Below are 14,709 nucleotides of genomic sequence, written 5' to 3'. Positions count from 1 at the left end.
TTGTCCCATTGGATAGGTGACCTGATATATATTATATTATGTAAGTTAAGTATACGTACAAACATATAGTTTGAATAGTATAATAAATACAGTCAGTACATTTAACTGATTACATAAAGGAAACTATAAATCAAATAATTTTTTTTGATTCAAGTTTATAACGGCTAAATAAACAAAATCTTCATCAAGTATTTCGATCTAATTTCACTTATTTTCAATTTTAAAATCATCGTAAATCATATTCACCCAACGTTCGTCAACAGAACACAGAGGTATAAAACTATACGTAACGCACACACGTGGCGCTGTTAGGGCCGCGCCGCACTAGCAGTCTTCCCCGCCCAGCCCCGTATACATGATTTCCCGTGGCACAGCCCTAGATGAGCTGGCACTTAAGACCGTATTGTTCCTTTGTTTTTAAGAACGTGAGCCGGTTTATAAAAATACACACTGAATATTTCGCGAATGTACGCCTGTCGTTTTGACTATGATATTTCTATGACGAACGTTGAATTATTAAAAAAATATTATTAATTTTTTTTCCATTTTCTACGACCTTCTGCTGCCTTGTAATCTAGTAATTAACAACACCATGTCAAATTCAAAAGATGAAATCAATAGGCGTATGATATAATTAATTATGAAAAAGAGAATTAATTTAAATTTTTTAACAGATTTTTTATTTTTTAGTGCTTAGATAGGTGGACGAGCTCACAGCCCACCTGGTGTTAAGTGGTTACTAGAGCCCATAGTCATCTACGACGTAAATGGGCCACCCACCTCGATATTTAAAAGCTAAGGTCTCAGTATAGTTACAACGGCTGCCCGATACGGCTGAAGGATACTTCAAAACGAAACGCATTACTGCTTCACGGCAGAAATAGGCAGAGTGGTGGTACCTACCCGTGCAGAGCACAAGAGGTCCTGCCACCAGTAGAACCAGGTTTCGGTGATGCCAAGCACTAGTTACACAGGAATTGTTGCTAGAAACGAAAGGCGACGCTCTATCGCTTTTCAACTAAGTTTATGTGCCATATCACGTAAAAAATATATAGTATTAAAATATGTTACAAATCTCTGTGCAAAATTTCATACATATCTCTTAACACATGATTGCCACGTAGGTCAAGCGTGCCCTACGCGGCGCACTGAAATAATCGTGTCGATTTCTGTTACTAAGCGCCTGGATTACCTAACATCGCCTTCTTTTGTATGTTAATGTGTCTTTTAGGTCACTTAGAAATAGATTCATTCTCAGTATCTTCAGATTCGTCTTTCCCAGAATCTACTAGAAATTCTGGCACCTTAGTAAGAAGATCGAAGATAGAAATCGACATAATTACTTCAGTGCGCCGCGTAGCACACCGGCGACCTACATTACAGTCAATAGAGTAAGATCCCAGGGCCCCCAGACGTCACGTATTTTCTGACGAACGAAATGTGGCCGATTGCGTAGTGTTAGTATGTACTACTACCTACCTACTACCTTGCTTCGACGGCCAAGTTTCAGGTACTCAAGGTACATAAAATCATTACCTACTTCACGTAAATACTGAAAGCTGGCGTGATTGAGTAAAAAACATATTATACAAAATTTTAACATTTATTAAACTCGTATTAGTGTTAGACTTTAGATTGATCAATAGATGGTGAATTTTGTTTTCGATGTTAGAATGATTTAGAAATAAAAAACATAAATGGATTGCATGAAGCGTGAAAAACTTACAAGGGTGTTAAGTGGTTATCGGAGTCCATGGATAAAGTCGTTTGACTGCTTCACAGAAGAAAATACGCAAGGTGTGATGAATGACGTGCCAACTATTCGTGAGTTCGTCAACATCTTTCGACCACAACACAACCCTACGTCCCGTGAAACAATTTGGCGAAGGGCCTCTCTATGTACAAGTGCGTTTTACTATGTATAAAATATGGGTAAACAATCTAATATGACCCCCAGTTTTGCAAGTCTGAAATCAGTGTTTCTCCATTAACTAATACATTTAGACGACTTCGTGTCTAAAAATCGCATTTATTAGGGATTCTTTGACTTATCTGAAGGATGGGTGACGGGTTTGAAGTTGATGCTGTGGGCTTCAAGGACTTCTTGTTATTTAATGGGCTTTATCCGATTATCGGCAGGAATAAGAATGAGTTAGGTATCATGTTCGAGAAAAACGAAGTTTTCTACAATTTTATAAATGCCTCCGAAACATATTTTAGCTCTACTGAGACTCGAGTATGTTGGCGTTGGAATATAATTGAATACGTCAGAAGCAGTTCTAATAAAGTTGATTTAGTTTGAGTGACTTTGTGAAGGCCTTTGGCCTCATAAATCGCACATTGCTTCTAGCCCAACCTAAATACATTCCCAGTCCAGTTCCAGCCTTTAATGAATTAATTATTTTTATTAATTTTATAATATTTTCTATTGCCTTTGCAGTCAGCCCATGGACTTCAGAAACGCCAGGGACAGAGCCAAGCCCCTGCCTACCGTAAACTTACTTTAAACACTGTTACATCACTGTAACTAATTTATGTATAGAACCTCGTCTAAATTAACATCTAAAATAAAACATCACACATAATCCATGTTATTTAATACAAATAAATAAGCTACAATAAAATTATTGTTATTTTACTCACAATTACATATCTACTTTAAGTAAATAAAAAATAATTACAGGAATAATATTGAAAAACACACGCACACGTCTCTTCTGTTTTCTTTGGTTAAATTTATAAAAGAAATTAATTAAATTTAATAGATACTTTGTTTCATTAAAAAGAACTTAACGTAGACGTAAATTGTGCTCATTGTGATGAGAATATTTACAATACATACTCAACACAATCACGAAAAATTTTTAACCTCAATTTTCCATTCCATAGCTACTATTTATTTAAAATCAGGGCAATTATGGAACGCAATAGAATATATGTTTCGCTAAAATATGTCAAACAAAAATCATTCTGTTGAAGATTTAATTGATTTCGTGATAAGTACATTTTATAGCAATATATGTGTGTTCTAAAAAAACGTGAATTACAATTTCATGTCTACTAATCGTTATTATCATTTATTGACTGTATTTATTAAATGGTTGTACGTTAATATCATTCATAATATTATTTATTATATAGGTATCTTCAAATCTAAGTACAGAAATGCAAAGTATAAATGCAATATAAAAATACAGTTTAATTAGATTATGTTTGTTTTCAATAAATCTATCGTTATATTGATCCGTTTCAATCCAATATTCATATCAAAATTTGCACAACAAAGAAAAAAAAATATTAAGAAAATTTATTGCTTCTTATTTATAATTAATAAGTTTCTAGCCTCATTTTTACATTTAAGTCTATTATATCTAAAGTAATTAAGGCACGTAAAGTGTGAGCAATGCTGGGTGAATCGTGGAATATTCTAGAGCGTTCTAGAACATACGAAGGTTTCAATGATTAATGGAGAAATTTAAACTTTCACAAAAAAAAATTCGGTAAACTTGATATTCATTTATTCTCCTTACATAACAAATAGCCCCTTCGTATAAAACATAAGGAAAATTCGCGTAATGCACTCCATTTATCAGCAAATATCCTTAATCGTATTACAAGATGCAACTCGAAACTTTAGGATGGAACTCAATAAATACACAATCCATTATTTACAGATGATTCTTGATGATTTAAAAAAAAAAAAGTCACACCCGTCGCAATGCTCTGTTAATTCCATCTACCTATAATTGGCCGACCTGCTCGGTCCTTCGGTGGGCTCCAGTACGATCCGCTTGAAGCATCCATCTGGAAGCTGTTCAAGGATGCCCTTGACGTTCTCAACTTCAGACCGAAGGAGGTCGTGCTCATCTTGATATTCTTTCATCCATCTGAAATTGTTGAACACAATAAATACGACTTTTTTTGTGTATTAATCGACACACTTAATTACTTCTGTAAATAGGTGTAGGTGACCTCAAAGAACTAAATATCTCTCACAGGTTATCGTCAACAGTGCAATCCAGGATTCTTCGATATTTTGGACACGTATCGCGACGGCCAGCAGAGTCTATCGAGAAACTTGTTCAGGGTAGGGTCAATGGAAAGAGATCTCGTGGACGAACCCCCATGCGTGGAACTGATCAGGTGAAAGACCTTACTGAAACCCCACTTAACGAGTACGTGCGCCGGGCCTCGGTTCGTGGACTATGGAAAACATCTGTCAAGGCTTTAATAAGCAAGAATTCCACATGACCACTACTGCTCTGCCAAGAGCAACCGATTATCATGATGATGACCTCATGAGCTATCCGGTATTCCACGGTTACAGAGCCCATGGACAAAACCTCCTAAAGTGGGACTGAGGTCTAAAAACGACTGCTTTACTTCTAAAACACAATTTACAAGTACTTCGCAAGTTCATGAGGTAGTATTGTAGGTACTTACAATAAAAACTCACAGTAAGTCCTACCGTCAATATTTACTTAATAAATTTTAGGGACACTATTTTTCTTTTAATTTTCAGGGATAGTACGAATTTAAGTATTTATTCATTTGAAATTAACATAAATAGATTGTAAAATAAATTGACATTAAAAAAATATATTGTTAATTTCAATAAACAATTTTTCTTTTGAAATCTATGTTATTGGGTTCTGACGGAATATTTGATTTCCTATTATTTAGATAATAAGTAGCCTTTAAGCTTAATAATCGTTTAGCTTTTAGAAGCTAGAAACAAATTATATGATAAAAACAACAATAATACGTTTAAATAAGCCACGATTAAAACTAAAAATCAGTGCCAGTACAGTTTTTTATATAATAAATACAATTTACCTCTGATGATTATTCTTGGCTTCTGTCAATGTTTTTATTTTCCCATCAAGATCTACACCTCTCAATGCTTTTTCGGCACTGTCCAAGCTTTCCTCTGTAAAGAAATAATTCATAATTTAGATTAGATATTATGCACTTAATTGACTTAACACATGACAAGGAAAATAAAAATAAGGTAAACTTTAAAATGAACATATAAAAGTGCTACAATTGACGACTCTATAGCGTAGAGCGATCTCCGCTCGGTAACCATATATGTTTCGGACAATGGACTGCATTTTGTGTTAGGTCGCTGGCCAGCGTCAATAAAACTTCATTTAGAAATAAGGCTTTTATTTCTTTTGGTACACAAGACACGTACTAAGCACGACCAGAGATTTCGTACAACTACAACGACTAGTGTTGCCACATGTTAATGTGTTGCCATACTAGAAATTTTACATTTAAATATGTATAAAATGTTATTTTTATGATTGCCCTAAACAGCGCACGGTGGAACATTATTAATGGCTGCAAAGCAAATATGATATTGCGTTATTATTATATTATTGATTGTGCGGCTTCACAACACGCCGCGCCGATGACAACAGTGATGCCAACTAATAAAGTCAATTTCTTCAGCCAGTAGAAGACGACATCAATTTCCAAAACAACTATTGCAAGGTTGTAACATTAATAATGATTCAGATTTTCAGTCTGTCTTCAAGGTTTGACACTATTGATTGATTGATTGACTTTTTTTTTTATTGCTTAGATAGGTGGACGAGCTCACAGCCCACCTGGTGTTAAGTGGTTACTGGAGCCCATAGACATCTACAACGTAAATGCCGCAACCCACCTTAGGATTCTAAGGTCTCAGTATAGTTACAACGGATGCCCCACCCTTCAAACTCAAACACATTACTGCTTCACGGCAGAAACGGACAGGGTGGTGGTACCTACCCGTGCGGACTCACAAGAGGTCCTGCCACCAGTAAAAAATTAATATTAGTTAGAATGGTGAATTAACTCCGATACATACTTAATCTGTCCAATGCTTCATCGTCGAGCGTTGGGAGATTCTGCAGCTCATCCATAATGACTTTCAGATCCTCAAGACCTTTGGTGACTTGTTTCTCAGCTTCCCGAGCGTCGATATTCGCCTGACCAACCTGTTTTTAAAATAAATTTAATCTATACATATAAAAATGAATTGGTGTTCGTTAGTCTCGCTAAAACTCGAGAACGGCTGGACCGATTTGGCTAATTTTGGTCTTGAATTATTTGTCAAAGTCCAGAGAAGGTTTAAAAGGTAGATAAATATGAAAATTCTCGGAATTAAAGAAAGTTTAGGTCTTTTATTTATCGATTGAGGCACTACGAACTCTGCCGGGTCAGCTAGTGTACAATAAATATAAAACTTCAGAGGTGTCAAGGGACACCCGGATGGAACGAAGTTTCTTTCGATTAATTAGTGAAGGAATTGTAATTTTTTTTTTAAGTTATAGTAATAAATTACGGCATTATGAAGAAGAAAAAAAACAATACTATGAACTAAATTACTATTGTTGAAACGCTATCTCGAGAAACTGTACTCATTACGCGGACCAATCGGATACGAGCAATGTCACGCGATAAGCGCCTACACGTTGGTTGGTCAGAATGACGGATCTAAAAAGTGTTGTGACAACTTTTCGTAAGAATTTTTTCCGTCTAGCCCCCTTTCACAACGCGCGATAAGGAACTTCGTTCCAATTATCAACCAACACTTGTAATTTAGACTGTCCAATACCTAATAACTTTGGATAACTTTTTAAAATATTTTATCACGATAGTATGATATACATAGCTAAGCTATTTGGTTTCCTACTATGTAATGAAATTATTTTTGTATCTTTTTTTAGGATATCACATCACATTTCTCAGATTGAATTCTTTATTACGAATTCCATTAACAGGTCAACAAAACCACGCATTCGCTACAGACTTTCCTATACGTATAGGATATAAAGAAACCAATGAAACATAAATACAGCCCATTGCATTTCTCGTCGTATCTTCTCAGCGGGTCGCGATTCCGATCGGTGGTAGATTCAGCTAAGCACTGCTCTTCCTAAAACTAGCGTTGGCAATTCTCTCAAGTTGAGCCCGTGAGCTCACCTACCCAGCGAATAGGTAGGAGAAAAAAAACATAAATAACAATAAGTATTTGTTATCGCTCCACCATCATTAGACACGAAATTAAAACCTCAGCTAAAATCTCTAAAAGTTTCAAGTGGAGTATGTAATTTGTTGTTTAATTATTAATTTGTTTTGTATTTAAAAATTATAACATACCTAAAATGTTAGAACCCTGTCATCATACGACCGACTATTAGAACTAGGAGAATGTTTAAATAAAATTAACTATTATTGATATCATGGAACCTTCTGAGAATAGAAGAACACAACACTTTTATATTTTGCTACATTGGAACTTCACCCGGAATATATGGGGTGGGATTCATAATACACAAGTCTTTGGAGGGGGCCTTTACCCAGACCGGGATTTCTTGTTAACTTATAATTATTATTATTTTAATAAACGTAGGTACTTATATTACTAACATAATTTAAGCTAACTTGCTAACAAAAGTCATGTTTGTTGTTTAATGTAACACTAGATGATGACCGAGCTTTGCTCGTTTTTTTTTGACAACGCCATCTTGTTGTGTCTTTAAAGCGGTTAGTTGCCCTCAATTAAGAAAAATAGTATTATTATTCGCCAATAGATGTCGGGAAGAGTCATAAAGTTGATTATCGATAAACACGAATAAAACAACATTTTCTGAAAATAAATCCTAGCTAGATCGATTTATCGCCCCCGAAATCCCCTGTATACTAAATTTTATGAAAATCGTTGGAGCCGTTTCCGAGATTCAGATTATATATACAGTCAAACCTGGATAAGCGAGAATTCAAGGGAGCACAATCTCATTCTCGCTTATAGAGGTGTCATCATAATCGCCTTATCGTTGTCGCCGCTGACTACTCCCCGAATCCTGATCATGCAGGAGCCAGTCACCGTCGACGCCCTAGACACGTCCTTAGATCCATCAGATCCAATAACCTTTGCATTAGACGCCTTCAGCTCTAACACTAGGAGCAGGCTTAGGGACCCCGGTAACCGTACTCGTCGAACTCGACAAGGAAGGAGGTCGACGTGCAACCTAACCCATGCATCAGCCCGCTGAGTCTCTCGCCGGATCTTCTCAGCGGGTCGCGATTCCGATCCGGTAATAGATTCATTCGCGAAGCAGCTGCCCTTGAGTTGTTAGGCGCTTGAGCTTTAGCTATTAGCAAATCCCACCCCTCCTAGCTCGACTGTCACTTATAGAGGTAGGTAGAGGAGATAGGTAGCAGTCCCACTCACGGAGGTCCATGAGGGAAAAACGACTCTCTCTTACAGAGGTTTCTGTTTCTTGCTAATAGAGGTTTTGGGAGCTTAAAATTACGGGTCCTGGCTATTACTCTCACTTATAGAGTTTTCTCACTTATCCAGTTCTCACTTACCCAGGTTTGACTGTATATACAAGAATTGCTCGTTTAAAGGTATAAGATTATAATCCACTTAAGATTGTAAAACCAGAAATAAAAGTGTTATTATTATTAATTTTTTTTATGTAATTTGTATGTACCTTCATTTTTGCGTCACGCGTTAACTGCATGTTGTCGGCTGCTTTTTTCTCCAACTCCTCGATCTGTTTCTCCGTACCTCGCACACGAGCTGTAATCACATGTATCTATGTTACGATAAAACCCAAATTTTATAACACATATTCGTATTCGTTAAACTACGCCGGGAAGCCAGATAATGAAATTGTCTTATAACAAACGTGAGACAATATTGATTTAAATATTATTTCCAAGCACTAAGAGTTATCTTGTAAATTAAAATTCGTTTGATAGCTGAGAAAAGTACCATCAAGTTGCCCATTGTAGAGGAAATGGAAAATGTTTTAGTCCATCAAACCTATTTTTTCTGTTTCATGTTTAATTAATGACCCCGGCACAAATATTTTTACAATTTTCAATGAGTTTAACGCGCTCCGACCGCATTTCGTGTTCGTTCATAGATTATGACAAGAATCGAATGCCTTCTAAAATTGCAAGGCTTATGACGGAGCTCATTTATGTTTGAAACATAATAAAGGAAAAGACGATTTCTTCGTGACGTTCAAAATATATAAAATCAGGTTTGAAGGACCATAGTGTATTTTGTGTGGTTAATGATATATTTACAAAACTGTGAAATTTTGAAAGTTTTTCAGTAAGGCTTGAGAGTAAGGTAATTAAACTTCAAGCGGCAACCCTTTTTGACCTTTATTCGGAACTTAGTTAGGAGTAAGGTAAAAGGTAACGCAATATTTAAATTTATCTTCAACTTTCTCTATAATCATTATTTCTTAAATCTGAACTACATATATCTTTTTTATTATATATCTATATTAGAATATTTCCAATTAATATTACATAACATTATTTAAAACTTACTAATCAGTTTGTCTGACTCGTCTCTCAAGTTCACAGCTTTTGCTTTGGCAGCGGACGCTTTCTTCTTGATTTCGTGGGCGGCCTTTTAAAAACAAACAGAAAAACATGTATTTGTTTTAATTTATGACGTTTTGTTGCTTCGAATGTGTTGAATGTTCACTTTGAGACATGAGGAACGATTGTCTTTTTTAGGATGGAACCTTTACTGGGAGTTCGAAGGCCGTTCCAACTTCCAACTTCTGATGGTAGTACCTCTTGTGAGTCCGTACGGGTAGGTACCACTGTGCTATATTTATTTATGTTTATGTAGCCGTCCAAATATTGTGAGCGAGTATTGTTAATTAAACAAGTGATAGTGTTTTGTGGACACGTACTTTTATAAGAACAATACATACAATACTGACGTGCTGTAGGCACACCACCACCCTGCCTATTTCTGCCGTGGAGCAGTAATGCGTTTCGGTTTGAAGGGCGGCTCAGCCGTTGTGACGGCCGCTTAACATTACAATTTGAAGAGCTAGCTGGATCCTATTATCAAATCCCGATTCTGATCCGGCAGGACATGCATTCGATACGTGTCGTACAGCTGTTAGCAGATCCCTGCCATTCATGATGAGCCCGTGCTCACTCACCTCTTTTATTTTTATTGCTTAGATGGGCGAACGAGCTCACAGCCCACCTGGTGTTAAATGGTTACTGGAGCCCATAGACATCTACAACGAAAACGCCGCCACCCACCTTGAGATATGAGTTCTTAGGTCTCAGTATAGTTACCACCGCTGCCCAGACCTTCAACCCGAAACACATTACTGCTTCACGGCAGAAACGGGCAGGGGGGTGGTACCTACCCGTGCGGATTCACAAGAGTTCCTACCACTAGTAAAAGGCAATACCTCAGAAGCTTTGTCGGCATATTCCTTTTGCGCCTGCTGGGCCAAGTCCCTGGCCTCCTTCGCCTTGTCACTGGCGGCGACCAACTCCTCGGTGATGCTGTTGATGCTCTCCTCGGCCGCCGCTACCTTCTCTTGGACGGCCGGCACGTCCATCGTGGCTTGGATCGCTTGCTTGTGCGACTCGGTCACTTGATCACTGAACTCTGTTCGTGAATGATATCAAGAAATCGAGACGTGTTTTAAAAAAAAGCAATTTATAATTAAAAGCTAGCGATCGTGTGCGAAGAATTTCGGACTCCAGCACGCGGAAAGTGGTAACCTATGGCTATGCTGACGTAGATTAAAAGCTAACATTTCTTTGTGTTTGTAAAATGATTATGAAACTTATTAGCTGTTTTTGGTAGTCCAAGGTGGGTTTTGTCGTAGTACTACGATTTTACGATAGATGGCGTACCTATGGTTTCAATAAATGTGTATGATAAATTAATTTGGCGTTAATCACACGAATACTACAATATAAAATAGATTTCTGTCGAGTAGATGCTGTTTCGATTTCGTAAAATTATTGTTTGTCAAGCACACTTAAACGCTGACGTCACAATTCATTTTACACCTAAATACGTTGTTTTCAAAATTCCCATGGAGAAGGAGTACAGAAAGACGTATCAGGAATCAAAATCCTGTATTAAGATCGAGCTGCGACAAATCGACAATAGATAGAACATCGGAAACAAATTGGAACAGCGCCCCTAGCGGCAAACTAAGGGAAGCTGTTCCAACTCTATACAAATTTGAGTTAACTTTTATGCGATCGAGAAGTTACAAAGCTCGCACTAAGCACACTGGTAGTCGTAAAATAACTATAGTAAAATTATTATATTTTGTCCGTGCAGTTTGGGTCATGAAACATAGCCCGGTTAGGGCGGTGAGCATGTTGCGCAGGCGTAACGCCATTATCGATAAAAACAAATGAGTCATCGAAGGCAGGTACACGGCGGTGGGGTGGTATACGAAGGGTGGTGAGACATTGTTATGTTATGAGTCATTTGTTGTACCTACCTGCAAATTATAGTACATATGTCGAAGAGAAATGTGTTTTTATGCATTCGCTCTCTGAATATCTTTAGTGACCAATGGCTACTCCTTTGTTTTGTACCAAAACTGCAGAATTTATTCAAAATAATATTTGCACGTGTGTTAATTTTTTTCACTGAAATGAAAATAGATCCCAAAAAGTTACAAAGTGTGAATTTCTGCCGTTCTCATTAACTTGCTGCGGCGATATGTGGTTTAAGTGTTCAATTTGTGATTTTTACTTTCATTTTTATCACTAACCCACAAAACGACAAAACTAAATACACTATCGATAACGCTTATCGACAACAATAATGCGCATCACTATGCCCGTCCATAAGGCTCGTGAGTGGAAGAGAGAGCGAAATACTCGCTTCACCGCTCCGATTATTTATGACCCAAACTGCACGGACAAAATAATTCTACTATAGTCAACCTGCCTTTTGACAATATTTGAAACAGAATGAAACACTGCAGAGTCGCCACCGATGCCGCTATTTACCTTTTAAAGTCTTGTAAATCTCATTTGCGGCTGTCAACGTGGCTTTCGTGAGTTCCACATCGTTTTTAGCTTGCGCCTGCAGCTCATCCAGCTTAGCGAGGAGATCGTTGAGTTCCTCCTGCCTGTCGTGACCTTGTTCCAGCAAGTCCCGACCGCGCCTTATGCCATCCTCTAAATTGTGAAGGGTGTCTTCGTTCTCAGCTATCAAACGGTCCAGCTCTGCTGATTTCTCATCAATCTGTAACGAGAACGGTGAGACATGCGGTAGTACTCAAAAGGTATTAAAGGTTTCATAACAGCCAGTGCCATAAGCGTTGTTATTTGGTAAGTTCTAAGGACTTTTGTCAAAGTATAATTTTTATAATCATTAAAACGGATCGACTGACTCGGTAGTTAGCGGCCCTAACTGTTCGTGTCGTGAGTAATCGTAAGTATGAAATTTCCCACACTTATAAATAGAGAATGTAGAGAAGGAGCGCAAAATGTTATTATTATTTTTAATTATGCCTACAAAATAAATTAAATCAATAAAAGAAACTTGACGCACACTACCATGTATTCGACACACACTTAAATACTCTTTGTTTATTGTGAAACTTTTATTATTGTTTAAAGTCTGTGGTCAAATTGAGAATAGATTAACATTCTTTGTCTATGATGTTATTTGTCTAAAGTGTAGTTTTGGCAAAATCTGTGATTATAGGAAGTAAAATAATACTCTTTGACAATAGAACCATTATGACCATTAATGTTCAAACTTATAATTTCAATTAATTATAGTCGAATTTCAACTACTTTTTTTTTCATTGCTTATATATACCTATATGTGTGGACGAGCTCACAGCCAACCTGGTGTTAAATGGTTACTGGAGCCCATAGACATCTACGACGTAAATGCGCCACCCACCTTGAGATATAAGTTTTAAGGTCTCAGTATAGTTACAACGGCTGCCCCACCCTTCAAATCGATACGCATTACTGCTTCACGGCAGAAATAGGCAGGGTGGTGGTATCCACCCGTGCGGACTCGCAAGAGGTCCTACCACCAGTAATTACGCAAATTATAATTTTGCGAGTTTGGTTTTTATTACACGATGTTATTCCTTCACCGTGGAAGTCAATCATGAACATTTGTTGAGTACGTATTTCGTTAGAAAAATTGGTACCCGCCTGCGGGATTCGAACACCGGTGCATCGCTAGATACGAATGCACCAGACGTCTTATCCTTTAGGCCACGACGACTGTGTTTTATTAAAATAACTAGCGGTCCGCCCCGGCTTCGCTCGGATGGCAGCGCACGCGATATTTTAGGTAATTTTTTACACCTTGGGTTACATTATTGGAAATTAGTAAGGATCCCTAATATAATTCGCGTGTAGCCTGTGTCACCCGGGGATAGTGTAGCTTGCCAAAAGTGAAAGAAATTTTCGAATTCAAGTCAATCGTGAAGAGTACCTGCGGAACCACTAGTATATATAAAAATGTTAATCAATCTTTGTTATCCATAGCAACGGGAATCTTAAATTGGGACCAAATATGGCTATGATATTTATACCGTTCTATTCATCTCCATTGAATCTTCGTGAAGCTTGTTGAGCTTGATGTCGGGCAGCAGCGTGGTGTTGACCTCCGCGTACAGACCTAAAGCTTCGTCATACACAGCTCTGGCTCTCTTTAAAGCTTGATCGGCAAGCTCTGTCATACTGTTCAGTTTTCCCGAAGCCGCATTCAGTTCGTTCGTTAGGATCTGAACCTCGTTACTGTGAATTCAAATTTAAAATATCATGTTTACCTACTTATTATGTACATTGCTCCGATTTATTGTTTGTGATCTTGCACAGGCAGTAAGTACTGATTAAGTATTTCTGATGTTAAACATATTCTACTGGATAATTTAACGGTGGTCAAAGTGTCGTGTGGCATCTATGGCTTATAAATAAAATACAAGTAAGCCGCGTGACATATCGATCTAATAATTACGAAACAACTCCTGTAGGAAAAGGTATATAGTTTTTATTATTTTATTTTTAGTTATTGCTTAGATGTGTGGGCGAGCTCACGGCTCACCTGGTGTTAAGTGGTTACCGGAGCCCAGACATCTACAACGTAAATGCCGTGACCTACCTTGAGATTTGAGTTTACAGCACAACGGTTGTCCCACCCTTTAAGTCGAAACGCATTACTGCTTCACGGCAGAAATAGGCAGTTATCTATACATCTATATATAAATAAATACTACATATAAATAAAATTGGAATATCTGTTTGTAATATTGAAATAACTAATTTTTAAAATACGCATATGCATATAATGTTATATAATATACGCTACGGTACACCAAAATAACATTTTTCACAATTTTTGTCGTCTGTCTATTCAATCCAGCTAATCTCTGGAACGGCTGGACCGATTTTGACGAGACTTTCACTGATAGGTAGCTTTTGATATAAAGAGTAACTTAGACTACTTTTTTTAGACCAATTTCACCCCGCGGAGTCACCGCGGGGAGAAGCTATTTATATATGTGTTAGCATTCATAATGTCCATGTACCAACTAATTACCTAATATTGGCTTGTTTATTGATGCCATCTTTGGCGATCTTGTTTGCGACAAGCGAAGAGTTGAAGGCCTTGTCCGCTATATCTCTGATGTTCCTTGCTTCGTTCTCTAACTTCTCAGCGAGAAGCCTGGATTCTTTGGCGAGCGCTGACATGTCCACGGACTGCTTGCCAAACTGGTCTGATCTGTTGCGCGCTTTCGCTAACGCTGCTGCTCCTTCCCCGTCCAAGTACTCCAGAGCGCTCTGTTTGAGGAGAGATGTACTTTCTATGAACAGCATTCGCTTGTAACTTGTAAGGTTGTAGATGTATGGAATTTAGAATGTAAAATT

General features: G+C 37.5%; 1 protein-coding gene across 1 annotated transcript in view; it reads right to left on the bottom strand.

Annotated features, from left to right (window-relative positions):
- Positions 1-2,580: 2,580 nt before the first annotated feature.
- The window catches only part of LOC101746961 (laminin subunit gamma-1), a 40,870-nt gene continuing 28,741 nt past the window's right edge, over positions 2,581-14,709 (bottom strand). Inside the window, exons 21-29 of the mRNA XM_004932757.5 lie at positions 14,381-14,622; positions 13,374-13,578; positions 11,818-12,055; positions 10,242-10,444; positions 9,349-9,430; positions 8,493-8,581; positions 5,858-5,987; positions 4,837-4,930; positions 2,581-3,887 (exon numbers count right to left, since the gene is read on the bottom strand). Of these exons, the coding sequence (XP_004932814.1) occupies positions 3,737-3,887; positions 4,837-4,930; positions 5,858-5,987; positions 8,493-8,581; positions 9,349-9,430; positions 10,242-10,444; positions 11,818-12,055; positions 13,374-13,578; positions 14,381-14,622 (1,434 nt within the window). The 3' untranslated portion in view covers positions 2,581-3,736. The remainder of the gene's footprint in view (positions 3,888-4,836; positions 4,931-5,857; positions 5,988-8,492; positions 8,582-9,348; positions 9,431-10,241; positions 10,445-11,817; positions 12,056-13,373; positions 13,579-14,380; positions 14,623-14,709) is intronic.

This window comes from Bombyx mori, chromosome 1, assembly GCF_030269925.1.
Source record: "Bombyx mori chromosome 1, ASM3026992v2".
Taxonomy (NCBI): Eukaryota; Metazoa; Arthropoda; class Insecta; order Lepidoptera; family Bombycidae; genus Bombyx; species Bombyx mori.
Note: the sequence above shows the minus strand (reverse complement) of the source record. Positions and strands in the feature narration are given on the sequence as shown.